The sequence below is a fragment of the Pelecanus crispus genome, chromosome 3, assembly GCF_030463565.1.
Source record: "Pelecanus crispus isolate bPelCri1 chromosome 3, bPelCri1.pri, whole genome shotgun sequence".
NCBI classification, from domain to species: Eukaryota; Metazoa; Chordata; class Aves; order Pelecaniformes; family Pelecanidae; genus Pelecanus; species Pelecanus crispus.
This window is the reverse complement of record NC_134645.1, coordinates 93,079,514-93,106,209: the sequence shown is the minus strand read 5'-3', so window position 1 is coordinate 93,106,209 and position 26,696 is coordinate 93,079,514. Positions and strand designations below refer to the sequence as shown.

The following is a 26,696-nucleotide window of genomic DNA, read 5'->3' as shown; positions in this document are numbered from 1 at the left end:
GTATTTGTGTCTTTATTGCAACACATTTTGATTTCAGAGACTGCCCTAACAATCAAGCCCTTACAACAGATTGCTTAAAAAAACCCCACACGTTTTTTTTCACTTCTAGATGAAAATTCTGCATAGTTTTCAGAGAAAACATACCAGGAAAAATAACGCTGAAACTATTGCTTTATTATATCTTTTAATATAGTTTTATGTTACACAATAATCAGTTTTAACTAAATGAAGATACTAAGATAATTATTCATAGTAACAATCAGAATAATAAAGTCTCTAAAAATATATATATATCTGTTTTGACTGGGAAAAAACATCTAGATGTGCTGAAAAAATCTAAGGGGGCAGTTATACTGGTGAAGAAGTTAGGTCAAATGAATCCAGACCTTCTGGTCTCAATCAAGAAAATACCACGTATCTGAGTGTGAGACACAGTCACAAAGAAGCACCAGGAACTGAACTTTCTTGGCTCATGTGATCCAGGAGCACTTGACAAGTATTTGGCCTCCTGTAAGCCAAATCTGGTCTCTGAAGAGACTTGGATGTCAAAGGCATCCAATGGAATTAAGAAAAAGAAAAATCCAGATTCCAATGAAAACCTCATTAAAAACGGCAAAAGAAATTATGAAATGTACCGCAGGATCGACCTCGTGCTGGCAAACAGACTGCAACTTCTGACGCCAAGGTCTAACATTTTGTAAGTAAATATTTCCCTATTCTCTAATTAATTTTCTTTATTAAAAAAGTGATGCTATCTTGCAGCTGACAATCTCAATATGTAAACATTACTATGTCAACAAAAAAGAACTCACACTTGTAGCACTTGCATTCAATACAGTGCATCTGAACCATTGTAAATGTAAATACATACAATAAATGTATATAAATACATTCCCTTTGAGGAATATGAGGAAAGGAACCGATCTCAAATTTGTATGTGCTGAGTCAGTCACGCACTTCAATGAGGAGGCAATCTGGTATAATATCAGCACTTGCAAACTGAGTATTTAGCATGATAAATTGCCCTCTGAAAAGCTGGTAGTAGACTGTTAATAACATTCCAAGTGCTCTCTAAAAATATTAAAAGAGCTAAACCAAACACATTTTTAACATACTTATTACAAGCCAATTCAAAATGTAATCTCGCTTAGACTTGGGGCGAATAAGAGAACTCTAGATATGCTGTGTCTAATAATTTGTGAGGAAGGAAAACAAGAAAAACAGAGTTGAAAGAATTATTACAGAAGAAAACTTCTGTGAGAACACTTTGCTTAACAAGATCTGCTTCTATATGTAAAAAAAAAAAAAAAAGAAAAATAACTTCAAAGCTAAGGCTGACATACTTTGCCTGTTAAGAGAATGCATCTGCATCTTCAATATGCAGCATCAGTTTCAATATAGCTGCCTTAAATATGGTTCCTAGTCAGCTTGACAGCATGTGACTGCATCAGGAGGTTATTTCAGAGGAACTTTGCCATGCCTGTGTGGCTGAAATAGTTACCAGGGCTTGCTTTGTTCATATTCTGTTTGAAATCGCTTTTCCTTCTAGGAATGGAAATACATAAACAGTCACCTAACATTTTAACAACATCCAAAGTCTTCAGCATAGCAATACTTGGCAATTTTTCCTCCCCTCCCGGAATGCTGAGTTTACACAAGAACCTTAAACTCCTGGGTGTTCTCTATATGATGTAAAAAGTTGATTTTGGATTCTTAGAGGAAATTTCCATTGAACTTTCCCATATTTATTCTTTTTGGATGAATAAAGCAACTGAAAGAACTGTTATATTTTAGAAATCCATTTATAGAAATAGATAGTTTCTTGGTAAGTCAGCAAAAGTTGTCATATGTATGTACACACTTTGTGCAACTGAAGAATTTTTTACTTTAGGAATGTATTTTTAAATAATGGATAGAAACTCTGCACCAAAAAGTGACCTAGTAGAGATTCTGAGATAATGCTCTTAATGATAGCGTGATCACTGCAATAAAACCACAAGTCCATTACATTCCCAGCATAAGCCTTTAAAGCTTTTATCTGTACAGATCCAAATTCCTCCTCTGACCTATCCCCTGGAGGAGCCTCTTTCTTCCCTCATCCTCCTCAATGATTGTGAAGGCCAGAGACACCACTCTTCTAAATTATGTTTCTGTAACTGTGTGGTGTAGGTAGGCACATGTTACAGATCTGCTATCAGATGGGTATTGTTTATTTTTAGAATCATGCTCTTATTCATTAAACTGGTGGATTTGAAGCTGAATATTCACAGCAAGTAATGCAATTTTGAGTTTTAATTTTACAAACAAATGTCAATTAGCCAGATGAGCTTCAAACCAGTGAGTCAAATTACTTTGCAGCTGGTTCTCTTGAGAAATGTTGCTAATCAGACAATCAGCTGGCCAGCCATGAATGTTTATGCTATAATTGCAAAATACTGCTTCAGGATGAGAAACATCTCGCCTGAGCCATGTGAGCCCATATAGTCTTCTAAAAATGTATAAGGGAGTCACAGAAGATGATCTCATTTAATGATCCCATGAGACACCTATTTTTTAACTCTAAATTAATTTTTATTATTCCTTGCCTGAAGACATAACTTGTGAGCCAGGGGCTTCAGACTCACTTCACAACATAAAGAAATCTAACTGACTATAAAAAACACCTTACAGATTTAAACTGAATAATAAGACATTGCCTTGCAACTTCCAGTATGATAAATATGATCTGCAGCAACTGGGTAATTTTTAACTTATTTGCCTATATAAGCAAGTGTGTTTCTAATAGGATCTTTGCTTAACTATGAAATATCAAACATTTTTTGAGCTGTGGGAAGAGACAGTAATGAAAATATTCTAAAATAAAAAACATTCTGAAAGAAAAACATTCATTTGTCAGTAAAGACAGCATGTAGATATAAGTCAGCACAAAAGAGATACACACGGTTCTTACAGATAAGACCTGTTTTTTAAGGTATGATAAGATCATACCTTTTTCCTGAAATTTAACAACTGAAAAAAAATCAACTAATAAAAAACATGAGAATGTATAGACTGGACTAAATTTCATATCTCTTACTCCTTTTCTCCTTCTGTATGTGAAATTAAATATTTATTTTTTCTTCCTTGTGAGTTCAACTCATGGAGGATGCCGTTTATGAGGGATGCTGGTATATAATGCTTAATACTAAATGAGTCACAGTCTAGAATATAATTTCAAACCAAATGAAATTGATTGCTTTGCACAGTTGGGTTAGGAATAATTTAGAAAAGGTTTTTTCTTAGAAAAAAAACAGATCTCTGTAACAGAGTGTAGTGGAAGATCACAAAGTACACGTATTTTTTAAGCAGCAAAGAGACTGTCAAAGGGGAAACTTTTTACAGTCCTTTCCTCCAAGACCTCTGATGAACACTGGCATCAGCTGGGTGGTGTGGGAAGATGAGAGCAGCTAGTGACATATGTGAAGGTAACAGTTGGGAATTTTATGGGGAAGAGTAAACATCCTATTTGGCAGATGATATTTTGTTCTTAAGAAAAAAGATATTTTTGAGATCCTTACTAGGCAGAAGAAGATTGTACATGTTTTTCAGCCATCTTTACTTAACTGAGTCATTAAAACATTTATTTGAAAGTAGTGAGGCAATTCAGCAGGACTAGAAATACAACAGACTTATTTATAAACACCCTATACATCTCCCCAGACAGTGAGTCACATATATAAAGCACACATGTAGTGGCAAAGCAGCAGACAGATGAATATAGCCAAGGCTGACTTCAGTAGCTCGAGAATACAACAACTGAATACCAAAAGACAAATCAGTTAAATCATTATTTGTTTAAAACATCATTTATTCATTAGCAGCTCAACTGCAGTGAAAAACACAGTATGAAATGCCAAATTATGGAACGACCTATAAAGCTATATATTTTTTAAGTTAAATGATAAGGGAAAGAAATTATCTAAGTAGCACAATCTGCCTTGAATTTGCTCATTTTCAGTAAGCAAGCGAACACTTCTTTTGGAAGAAAAAATCAGACTTCATTCCAATATTGGTAAATAAAATAATATTTTTAAAAACATACACATATGATCATTTGGATCATCACTGTCACTGTTCAGCATAGCTAAATGTATCATTGGAATGGAAGTTCACTATCCGTGTGCCAGAATAACAAGCTTTTTAAAGTAGGACAGAGGAAAATCCATAGGGAACGTAGGAAGTTAGTACAATGTTATCTATATGCACTGGTAGTTTTATACTGCAGTCATTTGCTGAGTTGAGAAAGTTCAGCTTGCTGTTCCAAAGCCTGCACAATATGTGTATTACTGCTTTTATTCCTTGCTTTTGAAAGCTTTTTATATCATATTTGAAACTAAAAGGAAAATAAAATGTAAGTAATAAAATGTGTCATCACATGACATACATTAATGATTCAAACAAATCCATAAAGTTTTAAAGTTCTACTCAATTCTCATTACAGGAGAGGCTAGTGGAGTGGCTTAGTTGCATAGTGGAGAACTCAGAAGTTCTTGTTTCCTGCTGTATGTGTGCTAACTGCATGTCTGTAGTGTAATTTGTTTCAAGTTAACTATACAGATCCATAAATTTATTAGTGACAGAGCAACATAAACTAGGATTTTAGTCTTAAGATCTAGAGGAGAAAGATTTAGGGCATCTTTCTAAGTCCTCTGCAGCTAAAAATTCCACAAAATATATTAAAAAAAAAAAAAAGGCAAAAAGTTGAAATGTTTCCTCTCTCTGTCCCTACCTCCCCAAATCAGTTTTTTCCCCATGTCTTGAGTGTGCTTAGGATCAGACTGAAGAATGGAGTTCAGGAGTCTGAAAATCTATAAGGGGGCTGGTGGTTGTTTCAATTGCTGTTGCAAGCTGTGTCTCACCAGCTGCAGACTGACGCTCAGCTGAACTGTTGTCTAATTTAACAGGGTTTTTTTTCTCCACAGATGCTCCACAGCTCTGGGGAGAAAGTGAAAAGTACATGCATTGGCAGAGGTGCTCCTTGTGCAATATCCTATACAGCAATGGATATCCAAACAAGGGGCAATGAGACCAGCTTAGGCAATGACTTAATATCCAGACACATTTAGCACTTCCTGGAAGGCCAATAAAATCACCATGGTGGTAAATACTGAGGGGAAAAAAGGAGATGACTTCTCTTGCTAGGGGAGGCACCTAAAAGCCATAGATCATTAAACAGGTTTAAGAAAGCATTCTTGAGGTCTTTTTGAACTTTTTAATGTGTACAGAACTGGGAATTCTTGTTTTCTGCAGTTGGCCAGATGGTCCTGACTCATTCTTGTCAGTCACAAGGCCGAAATGATTTTCACATTAACAACAACAAAACATTGAAGCCATAAGTCTTCTCCCTCAAATACCTCCTGCTGAAGAATCTGTGAGCAGTCATTTGTTCCCTTTAATCTTGCAAACTTCTTATTTTCAATCAATGCCTTGACTGTAAAAAACCTATTTCTGTTAATAGAGCTATGCACATACAGCTCATTTATCTCTTCCTTTGCCAGAAAATTGCACAGAACGCTCCAAAGTGTTGTTCCAGTTTGCACTTGAAGACATTGGTATATACAAGGTTCTCAAACAGCAGCTACCATAAATCTCAAACTCTATGGGCTGATGTTTAAGGGGAAGAGTGAAACTGAAGCATCTATTCTTCTTTCATACCACTTCCTCATCACTCTATAAATACAGACACTATATACAGAATAAAAGCACACCAGTAACCAACCTATGAAACAAATTATTAAGCAGTGAGACAGGCGCTTTGACGATTATTGATTATTTTTAAGATGTCTGCAGTACATATATAATGCATCCTTAGTTTGTACACATATTATTTTTATATACCTATGTGTAAAATACCTATAATATAAATACTTAAATAGCTAAAAGTCTATGTTCTTGAGGTTGCTAAGACAAATCTAAGACTAAGGATCCATTCTTCTCTGGTCTTGTAACATGCAGCTAGGATTCCAAAACAGTCAGTTAACAAGATTAAAAATATACCCATGTTTTAATACAATTAAAAAAACCCATTTGCCCTCTTAATGCAATACAAATTATTATTTAATGTAGACTAAAAGTGTAGTTTGAATTATCTCATTTATTGCAGTTTTGGCTTACATTCAGCTATGGTAGAAAACACCTGCAGAAATCTGCCAAGAGGAGGAAAATAAGATACAATTACTCTTATTTGAAATATAAACTTACATACCTTGGCCTCCGAAATGCTAAACCATATTGTTGGCAAGCCAGTCCCACAGTGGGAGTATAAACAATAGGCATGAACCTTTCAATGTCAGAAGTCAGCACTTTATAGAAAAGCTTTTCATTTCGATCCTGAAGACTCATTAGTAGAATATATCTGTGGAGAATTACATACAATTAGAGAGACATCAAGTGAACATATAAAGTAAATTTAGAAATACAAAGGTGTTCAGATAATTAAAGCTATGTTTGTTCTATAACAGCCTCTTTCTTGTTGAGAGTATTTAAGTTCCTCCTTGTCTTGATAGCACAAATGGTTCAGACACAAAGGATAACAAACTGGTTGAGATAGACAGAAGCAGAAACCGTCATAAAGTTGACAAACTCCACATACTCAGGAAGCTAATCCCTCTCAGGTACAAAACACTACGCTGCAATTGAGTATTTGGTCTGTCAGAATGTAATGCGTACATACCAGTTGTTCCACTTGCAATGAGACCATCATGAAATAGAACTTAAACAAGCATACTCTCTTGCCCAAAAAAATGAAACTAAAAATGTTAGCTTTTTCTGCTCTTGCCTCAATAGAAATTTCTCTTAAATCCAGACTAATATGTCAAATAAATACTTCACCTGAATACTGTAGGACAAAGCTTTCAAAAACAAAGCGTACACATATGGCCTTTCATCCCTGAAGCCTATGTTTGTAATGAAATCTGCAATGTTTTATCTCCTAATGAAAATCAATTTTTGATTGCATTTGAAGACATTTTATATTTATTTAAAAAAAAAAAGAGAGAAAAAAAAATCAGAGAAATGAGAGTGAAAAAAAGTTCATGCTTAGCTTGATCTACTTCTGACTACCATCACACTAATATTGAATAAATACTCTACTGCTCCAAGATCCCAACCAGGAAGCCAAATTTCAGTGCTGAGTACGGCAGATGATATGAGACTATGAGTGACTTCAAGTTATACTAGTTCATACAGGTATGACTCTGGTCACTTTTTGAACACTTAATATTTAGGAATTTGGCAATCCTAAACCTCACCTCTCTATTCATTAGTTTTAGTAAGGTTAAGTATTACTTTAAAAATTAAGTAGTCTTCTACACCAATAGGCTTACATAAAAACTTTAACTTAATTTATGTGTACAATTTATGTAGGTTGTTTTTGCTTTAATTTACAATGGATTAGTAATTACTTATACTCAAAAAGTTTAATATGCCCATCATTTTATTACACAAGTGTTGAGGAAATGTATACAACACATTCATTCCAAAAGCCTGGAGGTCGGTATGCTTAAATAGTATTCATATGAAATTTCCTTCAGCATACTCATGCATCACATGCACAAATAAAATCTAATTCATACTTTAGGAAGACACAAACATAGTTAGGTAACTATCAACAGAGAACAGTTTAGTAAATCTGCACTTGTTTCGTTCAAGCTTAGCTTGTATATCCCTGTATATCAGGGAAGCATTTCGTCTGCGATCCGCTATATAAACCTTTAACAAGCACTATAAGCAAGGCTAGGCAGCTGGTGACTGTAATGAGGTGACAGAAGTGAGGCAAAACAGTGTCCCTAGCCTTGTGTCACTAAGGGTACTTTAGACCCTAAACAGATAAAGATCTAGAAACCAAAGAGTTGAAGATGTACTCTAAATACCATCACCATGAGGCATCCTGAACCACCTTCCATCATACACATTAGTTTTGAATGTTCTCCAAGGTTAAATTATATCCTTCACTTGCAGTTCTCAGCTACAAATATATATACATACTAATTTTCTTTCATGTTATTACATTTCCCTATTAATCTTTCATTTTCGCAGTATTTCATTATGATATCGTGTATCTTTCAATATCCTTGATTTTTTGAAGCATTTTCTTTATTAAAACCTTTGTCCTCAGGATGATTACCCCAACATTTACCTTGAAATACAAGTTCATTCACATATAGTTGTGAATACATTTGAAGACATTCATTTGGTTTCCAGAGGATCTTGAAAGTGATGTTACAAAATACCATGCGTACTCTGGCCTGCTCTATACCGGAGACTGCAAGCATTCATGCAAGCACATGTTTCGAAGCAGTTACCAGTATATATTTTTTCTTTTTATTGCTTTCATTGAAAATGAGATGTGGCTACTTAAGACTTTAAAATATCTTTTCATCAACCTTTCTTATTACTCAGATCAAGCCTGGATCTTAAAGGAGGCAAAAAAATCTTTTATGAAAGAAATTAAAAGTTTAGCAAAAGGCTTCGTCAATGGCTTCAAATCAAAAAACTGTTCGCTAAAACTCTCCATTTTGTTTTTGCTGTCCTATAGCATTACATTGGGGGTTTATTTTCTTATTTGCATTTATCATGCCACTTTTATATTCAAGATATGCTAAAGAAATTGCAAAGGTTATAACTGCATAGTACTTATATTCTCAAATATTACATATTTGGCCATATCCAAGTCGGTATAAGAAATATTATTATAAAGTGAAAACTGTTTCTTGAGAAGTGCACTTTTGATCAGAAGGCTTCTTTTCAGTGGCAGGTATAAAATACCTCTTCTTTCTCGGCATAGTAACTTGCTTAGGGGTATCAACTTTCTCAAAAATCCTTTCTTAAGGGGAACACCAAAAACGTTTCATCCTCAATGTGGTGTTGGTTATAATGCATTATCCAACAAGTATGCATCTTTTAGCAACATCCAAGTAATCTACATAACTAAAAGCATTAAGTGGTTTTCAGCATTGTGTTTTAAAAAAAGATATATTCAAAATGCAGTATTTAATGGAATCTTTTACTGAAGCCCACATTTAATTGAAAACATAGTGAAAACAAGCAATAAAACACTGAGAACAATCATTTGTGCTATAAAATGGGAGAAAAATATTATCTGTCCTCAGACAAGGAGTCTTGAATGAAGATTTCAGGGAAGAGTTTCAGAGGATGAAAACCAAAGCTTGGCAAGTAAGACAGAGGGGATTGCCAACCATTCAAATTTCAGTATGTCACTTTTCCCCTTTGCATTTTCTTCACCTAAGATCTTTTCGTGTGAGTCTGCTATTATGAAGGGAATGCAATACAGTAGCAACAAAAGGATACAAACCGTAGCAACAAAAGGATATAAACCAAATATCATCCAAAACCCCAAAGAAAACTGATATAACTACCATAAAATTACTGATGATTTCTTAGGCTAATTGGCCCTACTATCACTGGCATGCATTTTATAAGGCAAAATGTCATGGTAAAGAAAAAAACCCAAACCCAAAGTTTATTTGCTCTTATCTTCCAAAACACGAGAGCAAATAAAGGAAAGTGGAAGGAAATGCTATTATTTTTAACCTGTGTAAGATACTTAGCTCCACTACTTTGCATCATCAGTATCTATATAGAAATGCTAATAGGCAGAGAACTTTAAGAGAAAACAAAATAACACAGCATTCTCAGGAAAAGTGATTCGATGGCACCTCTCCTAATGTTCACACACCCAGTATAACATTTTACCAGTGTGACTCTTTGAAGAGAAAAAAAAGCCCAGACAGGATACGTGGCTGTGTCAGGGGCAACAGTTTCAGTGTCAATACAGAGTAAGAAGACAGACAATTGAGAACATACAGGAGAGAAACAACAGATTAAATTACTTGCAGAATCCTTCGCAGCTTTTCCAAATTAAGTTAGAGGAATAGAATTATTTCCTGTTATTGGCTTCCTTTCCACCAAGCGTACCAGACAATATATTTGCTGCTGTTTCACATTCATTTTGTGTATGAACTCTTGGTATTTCAGAGCACAGCAATTCCGTGCTGCAAGTCAGCAAAGGAGTTTCAGCCATGCCAAAACATGTCATGCCATGGTACTATCAGCTTAGCTTTATGAATTTACACACACCCTCTTTCCAATCAAAACCAGGGCAAGCTACAATCCTGCCAGTGTAAGATGCTGTCACATGCAGCATTAACGTTTACTCAGACACTACCCTTCTGTCTAAGGTACTTAACAGCTTCCACCTCTGCAATAATCAAATACATGTACTTAATCTTTTATATTTGGACATAAAATGCACAGGTATACACCCACTACCAAATCTAAGCTCTGGAAGGAAAACAACAGCTTCCCTTTATCTCTTTTCAATCACTGCTCCTATGGGAGTGAAGACTATGCCAGATGCATCCTGGAAGAAATTTTTTTTTTCTAGAATTAGTACATTTACATTCAGTAGAAGGCAATAGCTGCATGCTCTTACTCAAGGTTGTCCTCGAGCACCTGCCTGTACAGGGAACACTTGAGATTTTCTTTCAAGTTCCAGTTAAAATAGTCAATGTCTTCTGGCATTCTTCATCAGTGAACGTAATTCAAGGAGTAACTGCAGCAGCATCACAGTCTCTCTTCCCTTTAAAATGCTTCGATACGAGTGTAAGTACAAAAGACCAGAGTTCGCATATTGCCTCGAAGGACTGAGCTCACACACATGTAATGCACATGTTCTCAGAGCAGGATCTCTATTGACATACTCCAATAAAACTGTCAGACACCTGACTTATAAACACAGCTGCAAATCACATTCTGCCTGTGCAAGTTTTTGCAAACTCAATTCACACAAGTGTTTTATCTCTGCAAAGGAGCCCAAGATGTCATCATCGACAGTTTTCAAAGGAAGTATCTTCTGCATGCAAGTGTTACCAAGTCTTTCAATCAGTGGTCTTAAATGTAAACCTACACATGCAATGCACAGATGATTTTATTTTGCTAAAAAGTGGAGAAAACAATACAGCAATATAATGCCCCACTAATATACGAAGAAAAACTTTTTTCATCAAAGCATAGCCTGACATGACTAGTCAATTTAGGCCTGCTGAGTGTTCACACAGAATGCAAATACGATTTCTTAAAGAAACAAATTAATTGGGGGGGGGAGGGGGGGGTGGACTTGTGGATTTATATAATTTGAAGTGCTTAAGGGCCAACCTGATTTAATTTACACAAATCTGCATTGATCCAAGATTACCCCCGAAAGCTTATTTCTTAACTGCTATGGACCTGCATTATGAAATCGTAGACTAGCTGAGGTTGGAAGGGATCTCTGGAGATTGCCTCATCCAATCCCCTGCTCAAAGCAGAGTCAACTAGAGCAGGTTGCCCAGGACCATGTTCATATCAATATCAATATCTTCAAGGATGGAGACTCCAGCCCAGCTTATCCAACATTATAAATGGAGCCACACTGTTTATTCAGACTCTAAGGGGAAGGAGAAGACACAAATACTTGGACCAATAATTATGGTTGAGAAAATACCACTGCCACATGCCACAGAAAAAGACTGGGAAGTAAACACAGCTTTAAATATTTTTTCATATGTTAATTACTATATTCTTAATTGAAGTTTTTTTCTAGTGATCACATTAGTGACAAAAAAGCCTACCTTTTAACAGTTTCAAGTTATTTCTATGAGCCAAAGACTTACTAGTTTTCTCAGCTCAAGTACATCACTAAAACCCTATTAACAACAACAAATTTGCTCTGCAAAGCTGCACATTACAATATAACTTTTACACTAAAAAAGGCATTATACTAAAAACTGGCTTTATGGTATAAAATGGCAAGCTACAGTTTACTGTTCAAGACACATGGATGTAATAACGTAATGTTTGTGCTTCTGTTTTAAGAATGTCTGGTCACAGGAGCAGGAAACAAATTTCTTCCTTACCCAACTATTTAATTGGAAAAGAGAAAAAGCAAAGGAGAGTCATAGGTGGGAAATAATGATATTGAGTTTTTGTTTAATTAAATAGATACAGACATTAAGTTTAACAGGGGCAGATTTGGAAAAAAAATGGTTTCTGGAATACCTTTTATTTACATTTACTTGTAAACATATTTATATTTATTTATACTTGTGTATTATTTGTGTCTACCATATGTGGATTAAGTGTACTTTAAAAAACAAAGTTCCTTTCCTCCCCCACCCGCAAGACAGACAGATTTTTCTTTTCTTTCTTTTAACATGATAAAGCAAGTTTTCTGCAAAGTATTCCCATGATACTCAGAGACAGTTATTTTTATTTGGTGATTCTCACTGTGATGAGAACTTCAGTATATGGTGATTTATTGTGGTTCAAATGGCACAGCATTCAAACTTTCAATACTCTGTCATTTAAACCTGATAGATTATTTCTTTTTTCCTTTCCTGCAGAAATTTTTCGTTTTGGCCATTTAAATATCCACAATTTTTTTCAAAAAAAAAAAAAAACCTAATTAAGATTTGGATATCCTGCTACTCTCCTTTTCAATTTCACATAGCTAGACCTGTAACTTCCAAACTGTGATGTTTTGAGAAACACAAGGGCTTTTCTCCTATGACCTGATGTAGGAGAAAAATTTCTTTGCTAGCTAAGAAACTCATACAACAATGGGGTAAAAGGCCTTTTTTCTTCCTGCTTTTAAGTTACAGGTGAATAGAAATTCCAGCAATTCAAGTAGAAACAAACAATTGAAACAGCCTTAAAAGTCTTAAATGTCCTGAAACATATGAAATGACAAGCTGTATCACAAAGGGACGACTTCAAGGCAGAGTAAAGAAGGAGATGGGGACAGAAGGACAGAGAAAGTTTTCTCCTATGGTAACATCAGTGGTTGAAGCAGGGGTCTCCATGAAATTTTGCACTTTGCTACATGCAGGGACTCAGACTAAAACATTCTAGCCTGGGAAGCTACTACTCTGTGATAACTGATAAATGTCCTCCCTGGGAGCACTGGAGGATAGTTAACCTAGAAAAGATACCGCAGTCATGAGCTCTTCACTGACAAGGCAGGCTGTGCTCATCCTATGCTGCCTCCACAAAAACCAAAGGTTGTGGCAACTTTAAATTATAAAAAAGCCTTGCCCCCAACAGACAGGTATCTAAAAGCCATGTATGACATACAGCTAACAAGACAACCCACAGGAGAGAAAAGCAAGGCACAGGGGAAAAATAAAGAAATAGTGTTTTGTTCTAGGGTCTATAAAACAATTGGGGGGGGGGGGGCAGAACATTTGAGTATTCATAAATGTTTAAAGCCCTCCCCAGCTTTTTTCTAAAAAAAAAAAAACCAAACTACAACACTACATTACATATTAATATTATAACATTTTATAAATTTTATGTATTTGTTTTAATGCATATGTATCTATATACATGTGAAGATATTACTGACTTTTAGTTTCACATGAGTTCATTCACTTCTGATAACCTTTGTATCGTTTGGTTATTGAAATAATAAATTCATGGGAACAACACTGGAATATTACCATTTAAAATTAGGAATTGACTTTCCGAAGAAGGCATTCTAGCAAAACTATATATTTAGTTTAATGATTCCCAATCATCAACCACCACAGCTTGAAAAAACCTACAAAATTTCATCTGTACTACTATTAAAAAAAATAAATAAGGGACTCCTGGTTTGACAACTAGGATAAAGTTTCATAGCCATACTTTACCTGTCTAGGTCAGATGTCAGCCTTTCAAAATTCTTAATAATACTATAAACCTGGGCATCTTGACCAAGAAAGCAAGGTGGCAATAATCCATGAATATTCAACTGTTGCCTCTCCTCCAAGGTAAAAGCCATGCCCTGAAAAAAGAAAAGTAAAAACCATGTATACATATATATGAGAGATATTCTTTTTAAGAAAATTCTGCAGCAAAATATAGCACAGGTAAAGCCAGCATCAGAAAAACTATTTAATATTAAACAGAATTAACAATTATGCAATGATTTGGAAAAAGTTTTTACTGAGTCATAAGAGAACGGGCCTGTACAGTACAACTCCATCCTAGCACAGAATGAGTTAAGGTCTTCTGACACTGCTAGACTATTACCTGCAAAATTATTAAGTTACAGCTGAAGAAGAGAGCAGCATTATATTCTCAAACACCCATTTGTTTGGTTATCTTCTAAACACAAAGCATGGATAATGTTCATTTTCAGTGTAAACATTATGCTTTTAATACCTGGAAATTTTTCAAGATCTTGGTTATCTCACATGTACATGTGAATTTTTAACAGGACTGTGTGGTACAATAAAGTCAAGCCTGGTCCCGTACCTAGTGCAGTCTGTCAATAGAAATACGGCCATAGCGAGTTCAGTGCAAACTCAGATTCATATTTATTTTGTTTTTCAAATTCATATTTAGTTACAGTAAGAAAAATCTGTACAGACTTACTGGATTTCCTTATTGGATCCAGGAAAGACATTTAAAAGTATTTAGTATGTAATGTGGACAGTCACAGAATGCTTACCACTTAAATCCAGCTTGTGGATTGGCAGAGACTGCCAAATAGCTGCTTTTTAATGAGGTCTGTCTGTCTAAAACATCTTCAGAAATTACCCAAGCTATTCTAAGAAAGAGTATGCCTTTAAAACAGAAATATGACCATGGGTTTAGCACACTAGTGTCAAGCACTCTGACTTGACTGCTGTGATAACTACAGCCAGTCGGGACTGATGGATGAGATCAGACCTTTGATAGTTTTAGGGGATAAAAAGGAATGTCAGAGGAATTTCTTCCATATATGACCTATGAAATCCATGCATTTGTTTCAAACTACAGCCGCTGACTGGTGGCTCCACAGATGTGTTACAGGCCTCCTTTAGCATCACGCCTGCTTCCACTCCAGAATCCGTACTGGCAGATCTGCAAGTGTCTTTGAGGTCTCTCTTAGGTTAACACCAAAAATGTCTATAATCTTTGCAAAATGCTTATGATGTAGCTTAAACATATTAAAAAAGTTATTGTAATAGAGGCTAGATAGCATTTATTAATTTACCAAGAAGATATCTCTGTGTGTATACACACAGATATAAACAAGCCATTAGACAGTTGCCTAATACTCTACACCTGTCATACAACTACATACAAAGCACTTTGTTTCTTATGACAAAATATTTGAGAAAACACCTTGGGAGGTATGAAAGAGGAAAAAATGGCAATGTAATGTTTCTGCATTTACTTTCCTGTGGAAACGAAATACTACTAAGGTACTTTCACAACTACCTCTATAAATATACTTTTAAAATTTCTTTGTTCATGCTACCTTTAGAATTAGCTGGGTCAACGAATGATGGGAAAAAACAGGTAAGGCAGGAGCACAAATACAAAAGGCATCCTTCAGTGTACATTTGCACTACTCCAGCCTTTTCAAGAGAACAAATGCACAGTCCTTTACACAATGCCGTTACTGCCTTTTGCACAACACCTAGTGAGTGATACAAAGTGATAAATTCATACCAGTTAGTTTGATTACATGGACAGGCTTCATTTTTTTTTTTCAGAAATACTCAACTCACAGGACTTATTCTTACAGAACAAAAATATACTATAAAATCTTCCTGTCTCTGACTACTCTACACTTCTTATACCATTTTTAAATCAAATTAATTTTCAAGTGGTTATGTCATTGCTTGGAAAAAAGTAGGGGAAAAAAAAAAAAAAACCCTAAGGCAACCCCACCACACTATCTGCACTAAAATGCCATTAATCAAGTTGCTACCCTTAAGCAAAATAATGACCCAAATAAAGGAAAAGAAAAATTCCATAATGAACACTTTACAGAACATCAGACATTTCCAGAACATGCTTCTCTCACACACAGAAATAGAGGGAAACCAAGTATAATAAAGGTCAGTGACTGTTTTGCTATAGTTTTCCATGCACGCAAGATTTCAAAGGTTTCCAAAAGCATACACAAACCCTGTTTTTTCTGTGGCCAGTTTTAAGTGTCTTCAGCTGCTATCACATTTTGACCATGGAAGAAGGGAGACTCAACGCTCCTCACAAGTTTATTCAAAGTTGATCCCTCTTATCTCCAGTAGACTTTTTTTGGCTTAAAAAAACCACGTAAAAGCTCTGCATGTGTGCTCACACACACACACTTCAGCATCAGTTCCAAATGGCTGGACTTTAGGGAGCTGCATAGTTTTAGTGGATCTCTCAGTGCTCGCAATAAAGTCGCAATCCAATTATTCTGTGCATCTCTCCTTTCCCCTGTTTCTATTAGTCAAATTTTCTGAAAGAAAAAAATTTAAGAAGTCTGTGTTTGCCTTCACTTTAGGCATAAGATAGGGACTTTAATTACTATGATAGGGTTTCCCCTCTTACTGGAAAATGTATTTTATTTTAAAACAGACACATGAAAAGTTTATACATCTTGCCAAGTACCTTCTTTAAAAAGTACTTGGTCTTGGAATAACGTATTTTCCACATATTGCTACATGTCCTACAGTAAGTGTTAATTTCTTTTGGGCATTACTACAAAAATACAGCACCCATCTACACCTCCTATGCTATACATGGTTTTAAAATTCTTTACTTGCATACTCTTCTTTGGCGTGGATATTATGAATTTTTCAAATTTCTAAGATGGAATGTTAGTTCCTTTTTTCCCCCTCAGATACCGTATATGCTCAAAAGAAAAGAATTATCATTAAAGCATATTGCCTGATTATTTAATAAGGCCATTTTATGCAATAAATGTATGCTATTTCATCTGCCTATAATAGGAAGAGCTTGACTACATAAGCGTTGTGGTTTATGTCTAGATTTCTTGCACTAGGTTCTCAGATTTTCTTTTCTACATCAGAATTCTTAGTTTTTGCTGTTTGAAGTGTTGTTTCCCAGCCATCCAGCAGAGAGGGCTCTAGGTCCAACTTGGTTTACATGCTCCTTTCCCTTCCCGAGAGTCATATTTTGTGCACACCTGGATGGGACAGACTTCCATTATCTAAAGTGTACCCCAACTATAATAAAAGATGTGGACATTCACACCCTATATTACAAATAAATTGTCCAAGAAGAAAAACAGTGTTGCAATCTAAAAGCAACACAAGGGCAAGAGACTTCTCGGACAATTTATTTGCAATACAAAGTGCGAAATAAAAATGTCCACATCTGTTATTAGTATTTAGTAGTACCTAAATATGAACCTTTGCCTATAATTTGTTTTGATGCATTCACTGCTTCATGCCTTCCAAAGATAACATATACATCATAGAGATGAAAGTATAGATATTATTAAGCCTCCCAGGTAAGAGTTTGCAGTTCTGCAAGGGTTGTGTTTCATATGGTTCTTTATATGCCCTGGTTTTGGAAAAACTAAGTTGTTCTTCAGCCACCTCATTATCTTCCTTTCTCACAAACCTTTTGGTGGAACTGTTGGGTTGGGGTTTTTTTATTGCTCCTTTGACACAAATGCCCTCTCATATTTTCAAATGTACAGAAAGCTCTCCGAGTCTGTTTTCTTTGTTTCCATTTTCAAGAAGTCCAACTCTTTGCAAATACATTTAATACTGAATTCATCTCTCCATTTGTAATGTTGTGAAGTTTTGTAATTGTAGCAGTGATTTATATTACTGCATATTGCTCAGTATTTTTTCATTATTTAATCTCTACCGGTTTATCAACTGAGCCCTTAACTATACGTCCTCTGCCCAGCCTCTCTTTTCCCCCAAAACCCCTCAACTACAAGGTTGTTTTAGTGCAATTACATATACATCAATTCTCTTGTTCAGTTGCAGTACTGAAAAGCCATAAAACAGAATAAACAGCACATCATCATCTTGTATCAGATAGCTTTTTGCACTGGCTTTCAACTGAATTCTCAAGCAGTGCTTGAGAAGACAGAGAGTACATTCAAAATATTTCAAGAGCTGTCTCAGTCTCTATTCACAGCCAGTAAAGAGACAAGTCTTATCTCTTAATACAAATTAGATTGCATTGACATACTTTTTGTTCAGATAGCATATCTGAAGCTCATCTAATTGCTAAGTTTATATGAACTTCTCAAGCAAAAGAGAGTGCACCAAAGTAATGTGTGCATGCTATGTACTAATGAGATTCAGCTTCACTAAAGGTTAGCCAGAACCATCTCCAAACAATATTCATTGCAGGGATCCTCCTCCAATTTCTTTCAGGACCTGGCCCTCTTTTCCTCTTATAGGTCAAAATTTGCATTTTTAGAAACACCTACCCATTTAGAAAAAGCTTATTTCCTTCTGTCAGCCCCACTGCAGGTATGCCACAATGCTATTAGCCTGATATCACGCAGAAGGATGCTGGCTTAGAGGAGGAAACCCTGTCCACATCCAAGGTTCTCAGACTCACTGACTTTCCTCAGCCTCTAGTAGGAGGAGATCAAGACTTCAGGTCATCCCTGGGACTCAGGAGACAACCAGCAACACCAACATCCAAACTCAAGTACCCACATGTATATTTGAGCAGAATGGATCTGTGGAGAGGGGAAGGAGGAAATTAAGAGGAAGGTAAAAAGGTGTATCAAGGAAGTATACCTAGAAGTACCATCTATTCCACAAGAAAGAAATCTCTGGATTGCTGATCTAAGATACTACTAGAGAAAAACCAGTCTCTAAAGTATTTTGGGGACAACAGACAAATAGGTTCATCATTGTCTTAGATTCCATCAAAAAGTAAAAATCCTCTCCATTAAAAAACTCACTCTGTATATCTAAATCATAAAAGTGCAGTGAACAAATTTCAATGATATCTTGAAAGAACCACGTAAATCTGAGGGACTCAGATATGCACAACATCTGCAGCCACGGCTGGAAGGAGGATAGCTGGCTCTACGCCACCTCTCACAGCCTCCCTCCGCAGTAGTTGGTAACCCCGAGCCTCTGCTCAGAGGCCAGGGAGCGCTCTGCCAGACAAAGCTCTGAGAAAATCCCACAGCTGCCTGAAATACAAGTCTGTTCAAGATCTGAATCAATTCTTTGAACAACGGACTTACAGAACCCTGCAATTCCATATTCTTTAAAAAAAAAAAAAAAAAAAAAAAAAAAGGAAAAAAAAAAGCAAAGCAAATTAGATGAATGCTTTTGGCTGAAAGACCAAAAACATTCTCCAGTTACTAGAGAAGAGGTTTTTCTCTAAGATGTCCCAGATGAAGAATCACTGGCATCATTACTAGTTGCCAGTCACACATCATCCCATACTGCTCACACCACTTTATGCACAAGATTCTCTCCAGGAGAAATTCAACCACAGAACTAGACGCAGTTCTTAGGAAAACATGATCTTTGCTATACGTGGTTGTTTGCAAGCAAATCTGGTCAGGCTTTTGCCTTCAGTAATTTTCTTTTCTCATACTACTCTACTACTGTTAAGGAGGAATCCAAGACAAAATTAACAAAAAAATTTTCTTTTGCTTTATTTTAAGGAAAACTTCTTAGGCTGAGGAAGCAGCAAAACTTATGTATAGTCCTGCTAGGTATGAGCTACATGAAAACAGTTTCAGGCACTTAAAATATCATAAGCCCCTTTAAGATCAGAATAAGATCAAAATATTTAAAAAAAAAAAACAAACCCAAACCACAACTCTGAAATTTTACACATTCAAATACATTTTCATAAAATCTCTACAAAAATATGGCACACACAAATTTTCAAGTGTTTTAAGCTACATTTAAGAGTTTAATGATCTGCAAAACCCTTTGAGATATTTTATATAATTTGTATTTTTAAAAAATCACCTTACAAACAGGCAAAAATAAAGTTTTACAAGCATTTCCCCTCCATTTTGCATTTTTATTATCCAAACATGGCTTCAGAGAAACCAGATAAATATTTTAAATACTCCATGTCCAACACTCATTTCAAGGCAAAATACCCCAGGAAATAGTTAGAATAACTGATCTGAGCACACACTACGTAATAAACTCATTGTGTTAAAAACAAATGTGGTTCATGGCAAGGCATTGGGATTGGATCACTATACATAACTAAAGATGTTACTGCTAGTTTCTCTCCCTGTTCTTGCCATGACTGCCAAAAAATATTACAAGCATAGGCAACTAATGTAACTATCTGGATCAATAAATCTTCTGCAAACTGTGCTTTAGGCCAGACTGGTCACACAAAGTCCCCCTGTAGGTAAGGAGAGGGAGGAATCTTTTTGATGCTGCAAATGTGCACCCAGTTTTCTGTCAGTGGGGGTCTTCTTCTGGACCTGGGGAAAAAATGGCTCTCCAAACTATCAGTTTACATTAACTTAGAGATCTATGTTTCTTCTTAGGAATGATTTGTTGTAAAAAAAAAATACGCAAAGAAGGGCTTGAAGAGCAGAAATTTTTCTATTAAAAAAAATCAGGATAATTAATATTTTAGAGAATAAAACCAATCCTTTTAAATGGTACTCATGAAGACAAGGGAGAAAGATGACAAATACAATTGCAAGTTGATAAGAGGAAAGGATATGTTCACCAGCAGATAGCTACCACAGTTTGAAGATGCGTAGCACTGAGTTAAGACTGCAAGTGGAAAAGCCACTGGTGAGACAGAACTGCCGTCTTTCAAAAAAGTCCAGCTATTTTCCCCCAAAACTATGCTCAGATCCCTAGTTGGACATTTAACGAGGCACATTGGTTAACTCTGGATTATGCATTTAGGATTAAGTTTTAAGAATCAGTATACAAACCAGTGATTAATCACCCATTAACTTCTTTGGCAGAGGAACTGTGGTTTTGTTGCCTTCATACAGGACCTAGCACACAGGTACCTTGGCTTGTAGCTGAGATCCCCTAAAATAGCAGTGAATCCTGCTACTGAATGCCTGCACTGGAGTTTGAAAAACCAGCCACATACAGGCGACTACCCTGGCTAGGACGAGGAAGGAGAAAGCCAGAAAAGGAGGACTGGTGAAGCGTGAACAGCAGAACCCAGTTAAGGTAAAGCACTTTTTGATAAGCCCTTGTGCACAGGCGTGCATCAGGACTTGTGAGACTGCGAGATATGCTGAAGGTAAATAAAAAAAAAAAATACACTTTAGTTGATGGGCACAGTGCTGACCATACAAGAGGAGGAACTGTTCTTGTTTCAGCTATAAAATGCCAAAAGAGCACAGGTTTTGTTTTGTGCACATATTTAAACACAGCCTTTTAACAAGTATTTAAGTTGAAGAACTATATTCTGACATTTGGCATTTATAATTTCAAAATTGTTTTTCTAGAGTCATGATAAATCTGCTGCAGTGTGTTGCACACACAATTTTTTATAGTTTTCAAGAAAGCCGAGAGACATGAAGTACATTCACAGCCCAATTCTAAGACCATAGGATTTTCAAAAGCAAGCTTAAAAAGTCAAGTCAACAGGGGAAACTGAAACAAAAGTCAAAACCAGCTTCCAGCAAGTAAAGCACGAATAAATACAGTAGCTAATAAACACACCCAGGGACTTATGACTCAAAACAAATGCAGATGGCCAGAAGGAGATCAGACTTCTCTTGGCAAGTTCATCATGGGAACGTGTGGGCAGCTTGGCAGCGTTGCAGTGAGCTGATACGGTGATTGCGTACCAGCGTGATTCAGACCAGCACATTAGAAATGACACATCCCAGCATTCTTATTTTAGCAATCTTCCTTTAACCTACTGTAAACAATTATCTGAAAGTAAGCAAGCAAACCTATTTTAAGAAACTTTTTGTATATATTTAGGGTTTTATACATATACACAGTAAAATCTTTTTGCATTGCATAATCTCTCCTCACCTTAAGTTTGTGATGGCTGTATTACACAAACAGCAGGTAATAAGCTGAGCAGTAAAACGAGTCACCAAGATAATAATATATAAAAATATATTGCATGCTGTGGTATAATGTAGGATGGGATTGAGTCTACTTCGACACTAAATTTAGGTGTTCATATGCAATCTAGGTACCTATCTTCCCATGATATGTATAGGATATATAGTACTGATTAAAAAAAAAGCCTAAAGAAGGATCCAGCTCACCCTAGAATAGATACCTTGCAGTCAGTAATCCAAATTGCTCCCTAGTCTCTGATGGCTATATTGACTATAGACCAGATTTGCACACAGAAGCACCTACTGTCACCTGGGAGGCTCGAAGGTATTGAAGAAATCAATATGGCATAGCTCATTATGGCAATGATATCAACTATAAATCAACTGCATAGGAGACACGACAACAGATGAAAGCCAGGCACAATATTCCTCTGTATCTCAAGTTGCCTATATGTGGGCTGCTACATCAAGCCCCAGTTGTCCTTTTGACTCCTCAGTCCACATGTCCCATTAAAAATCATCTTACTCTGAATCCTTCATAATTATTACAGGATTTTTTAAAGTCAAAGCAACCAAAAAATTGCTAGGGCTGGATTTGAATGCTTTCAATCAGACTTGCTTGACTTAAAAGCAGATCTAATGTAATTTCAAAGCCATAAAATCATTTACAAAGTGTGACACATAAGGCGACAGAAACCCCCAGCACCCCACCTCCCAAACTCACAGACCTGTACAGCATTCTTAGAGCACCTGCACCTGAAATATTTAAGATGCTCAGGGACAGTTGTGTTAGAGTAAGACCTGCAAAGACGCCTATCCTATCCGTCACTTTTCATGTGAGAATAACGGTTTAGCAGGCATGAGCTAGTGTGAATGTGCTCCATAGGTCCCCATGTCCATGGATGCAGAAATAGTTTCCAGAACACAGGAGGCGACACTGTGCCCGCCGAGAGGCAGCGTGTGAAGTCTCCGAAGATTTGCAGAGCTCCAGAGACTGGCCATGCTGCTGACTACACAAGAACTGATAAACTCATCACACCCAGAGCCACCAGCTCTGCATGAGGCCCCCAGCACACGCTCCCCTCAAGTCGCACAACTCGGACCACATCCAGAAAGGTGGCGGCTGCTGCATGCAGACAAGGACTGCGGAAAGATACCTGATGAAACAAGGGGCCATGAGGGACTTTCTGAACACCCAGCTCGAAGGTGCATCAGTACAAGCCTCTGTACAAGCCCTCCCCGCTGCTGCTCCCACCTGGGAGCTACCACGAATGTGTGTGCATGAGTGAACTGCAAGCTGGCTCAATGGGCATAGGTACCTGCTATTAACAGTAACAGCTTGATTCTGTTAGTAGTAACAGCTAAATTAATAAGAGACTTACAAAAAAATATGGGATGTGATCTGTGTCTCCCCTGACTCGATCCCCTAGCAGGGACATCACACCAGTGTAGAAGGACCTGTCTCAGCTCTCTTGGTTGCTGCTAGCAGACAAGACCTAACAGCAGCATGAAACACAGCTCGAACTGTTGAGCCAAAGAAGCTGAACAAATATTCAGGGTTTGGTTTTTTTGGTTTGGTTGGGTTTTTTTTTGGTTTTTTTTTTTTGTCCCTGGCTATTTCTGAGCCACTTTTATTAGTTTAAAACTCCCTTGGGATATATTGACCCTCAAAGAAGCCTACTTAGAAAAGCTCTGGTTATGGGAACCATTCTGGAAAGAGACAACAGCAGTTTACAACATCACTTTCAGACTTGTTGAGCATGTTCTTATGACAGATGTCAATTTTCAGCACAGTTGAAATAGCCTCAAGTTGCACCAGGGGAGGTTTAGTTTGAATATTAGGAAAAATTTCTTCACCAAAAGGGCTGTCAAGCATTGGAACAGGCTGCTCAGGCAAGTGGTTGAGTCACCATCCCTGGGGGTATTTAAAAGACACTTATACGTGGTGCTTAGGGACATGGCTTAGTGGTGGACTTGGCAATGTTAGGTTAATGGTTGGACTCAATGATCGTAAGGGTCTTTTCTAACCTAAACGATTCTGTGATTCTATGATTCTATTCTAAAGTGACAAAGAAAAATTGCCAAATTAATACTTTGAGCAAGCTGACCAGTGGATAGCAACAGATTCTCTTCTTTAATCACAAAGTAAGCATTTAAAGTTTTGCATAGGAATGGCTTACTACTCTGTTTACATCCTTTAAAAAAAAAAAAAAAAATTGAACATGTTTTAGGACAGAGGCCTATCTATTATCAGGTGACCACACAGCATTTGCTTCAGAAGATGTTAACCAAGGTTTTCAGCTGTAGTTCTGTTCTGTACAAGTGTCACAGTAAGAATTAACAGAAATACTTAATTTTCTTTGGTGGAATACAAAAAAAAGTTTTCATGTTTTAAAATTCTGCGTTTGTCAGATTTGTTTTCAGTATGCTGGCCTTTAACCCAAGTTAGTATCTTTATTTAATGTACCATGACATTTTGCAAGAGCATGGTGGCATACGGTACATCACGATATCCCACCAACATCTGCTACGTGTTTCTTGGTCAAACCTGAATTTAGATTTGCATGTTGAAATAGAAGAACTACTCAGAAGTAGCTGCTACACGCCTTTGACAGAAAAGTATCTTTAACAAGACGATCCTGCCTATTATTTTCCTTACTTGATTTTTCAATGTCTTGATTAGCGTCAAAATAATGCAGTTCAATGAGCTGGGCTCAAGAAAACTACTGTGCTACAGAAATACCGCACAGTTGAACTCCTTATTTTCTCTTGTGACTAGGGTTAAGGTGCAATTCATTACTTCAGCATTACCTTAAAAAGGAATACTTCTGGCTGGGAACAGATGGGAATTGTTGCATGCTCTCCTGACCTTCCCACTTCCCCGTGTCTGAGCAGAGAGGCTAGGCAAGCAGAACCCCTCCTCCTCCAGCTCCACAAATGGGACTGGGATGAACAGGGAAGCACAGACATGGTGTAGAAGAAGGCTAAGTCGGGTGGGACAACACAAATGGTAAGAAGCATAAGCGTCACTCCTCTGCTAATAACTTTTCTCAGAGGTATCAAGGACACTAACTAGGTGCGTGCTGCAAACAGGGCTTCCAGCAACCCATGTTAGAGGGAATTATATTAGAGGAAATTTACCCTTAATTGATTTAGTGGTGGACTTGGTAGTGTTAGGTTAATGGTTGGACTGGATGATCTTAAAGGTCTTTTCCAACCTAAACGATTCTACGATTCTATGATTCTATGATACCAAATTAAGAACTAACACAGCCCTTTTGCAGGATATTGTCCATTTTGACCCTTTTTACCTGCTTCCTAATGAGCTAAATTGAAAAGAAACTAACTGGTCTTTCTCTTCTCAGATAGAAAATGGGACATGATTACACATTTTGCTCTTCAATACAAAAGCATCACATATAAAGTTTATTAACTGCTCAAGAGTTTAGATTATCTTATGATTACATTACACACTAGTAAGCAAAGTAATGTCAGGCTTTGTAATGGGTCATTTAAGCTAAACAACCCTCTTCTTGCTCCTTCTTCTTCCACATGTGGTTTGTTTTAGAAGGTAGTGCCATCAGAAAAACACAATTCTGGTCATAGTAAGATGTAACTATTCAAATTTACGTTTTGTGGTGGGAGTCATTTTGAATTTTGTGTCTAAATTTAGAGGTCTACACAGATATATCTACACCACCTTTACACTTACTGTGCTGTTGACTGTACTGGTTAGATGTGTTCTCAAAAATTCAACTGACCAACAATTAGGTGTTTGTCATTAATCATTGACCATATGGCAGTTTAGACACCTAGAATACATGCAGACATGTCTATTTAAACATCTTCATTTCATATAATTCTCACTTTCTTAAGCTATAAGGCTCTTGTCCATCACATAATGCAATAGAGTTGCAAAATCTTAAATATCAAATCAAAACATGCCTTTATACCCATTAAAAGTTCATTGAGCATTCCAGGGAAACAATGCCTTATTTTTAACACTTAAAGCAAGAAATGCAAAAACTGGAACAAATACTCTTGTATCTAGCTTTTCTTTAAGTTTATCCAGTCTGGGTTTTTTAAGGACTTACATACATTCTCAACTGTACATAAGCAAGTCCTTCCTATTCAGATTAATGTAATTGTTCATGTGAATGAAACTATGCATACACTTATTTTAAAGTTGAAAGAACAAAGTCCATTGCTGCAATATACCATTGTAATTTGATCACTGTTGCTTGCATTCTAAAAGTACTCAAACTATGGCATTATTCGTCTTCCCATAAAAATCTCCTTCAATAGGTAGACTTAGCTTCTGATTTCCAGTGTAGAGAAGCTTTGGTTGGTAATGTTTGGTGTTTGGGGTTTTTTTTAAGATCAATTTGAATTTTGGCATTCAACTAAGTTTTAAAAATACTTTGGTCTCAGTTACAATTTATTTTTGTTACTGAGAAGTCTATAAAAACAAAAGACAGAGGAGATTCTACACAATGAGTGAAAACAAAAAAAAATCCATATAAGTACTTAATAAAACTTTATCAGTGATCAAGCTTCCACAGCTTCTGGCTGAATACATACTATTCTAGACATGTTATCTGAGATGTAGTCTCAGATTATTTTGGTTAGAGAGAGGAGTCAACTATTTGACAAGTCTTCTTCCAGTGAGAAAGGTCACAGCCAAGTAACCTCGACTTCCTTTGAGCTAAGCTATTTAGACTGAGCTCCTTTTTTAGCTTGAAAAATCAGGGATTTTAGAACTTTTGTTTAATCTTTTCAAGAAAATAGAAGACAGAACAGAAGGCAACAGAAGACCTGGATGTTCTGGTAATATCCTCACTGGCATTTTGTATATAAATAACCTACTTCTTTC

At 36.4% G+C, this 26,696-nt stretch overlaps 1 protein-coding gene across 1 annotated transcript in view; it reads right to left on the bottom strand.

Moving 5' to 3' along the window:
* Positions 1–26,696, bottom strand: part of ME1 (malic enzyme 1) — a 184,766-nt gene that overhangs the window by 123,336 nt on the left and 34,734 nt on the right. The window contains exons 2-3 of the mRNA XM_075707463.1: positions 13,728–13,861; positions 6,245–6,394 (exon numbers count right to left, since the gene is read on the bottom strand). Coding sequence (XP_075563578.1) covers positions 6,245–6,394; positions 13,728–13,861 — 284 coding nt within the window. The remainder of the gene's footprint in view (positions 1–6,244; positions 6,395–13,727; positions 13,862–26,696) is intronic.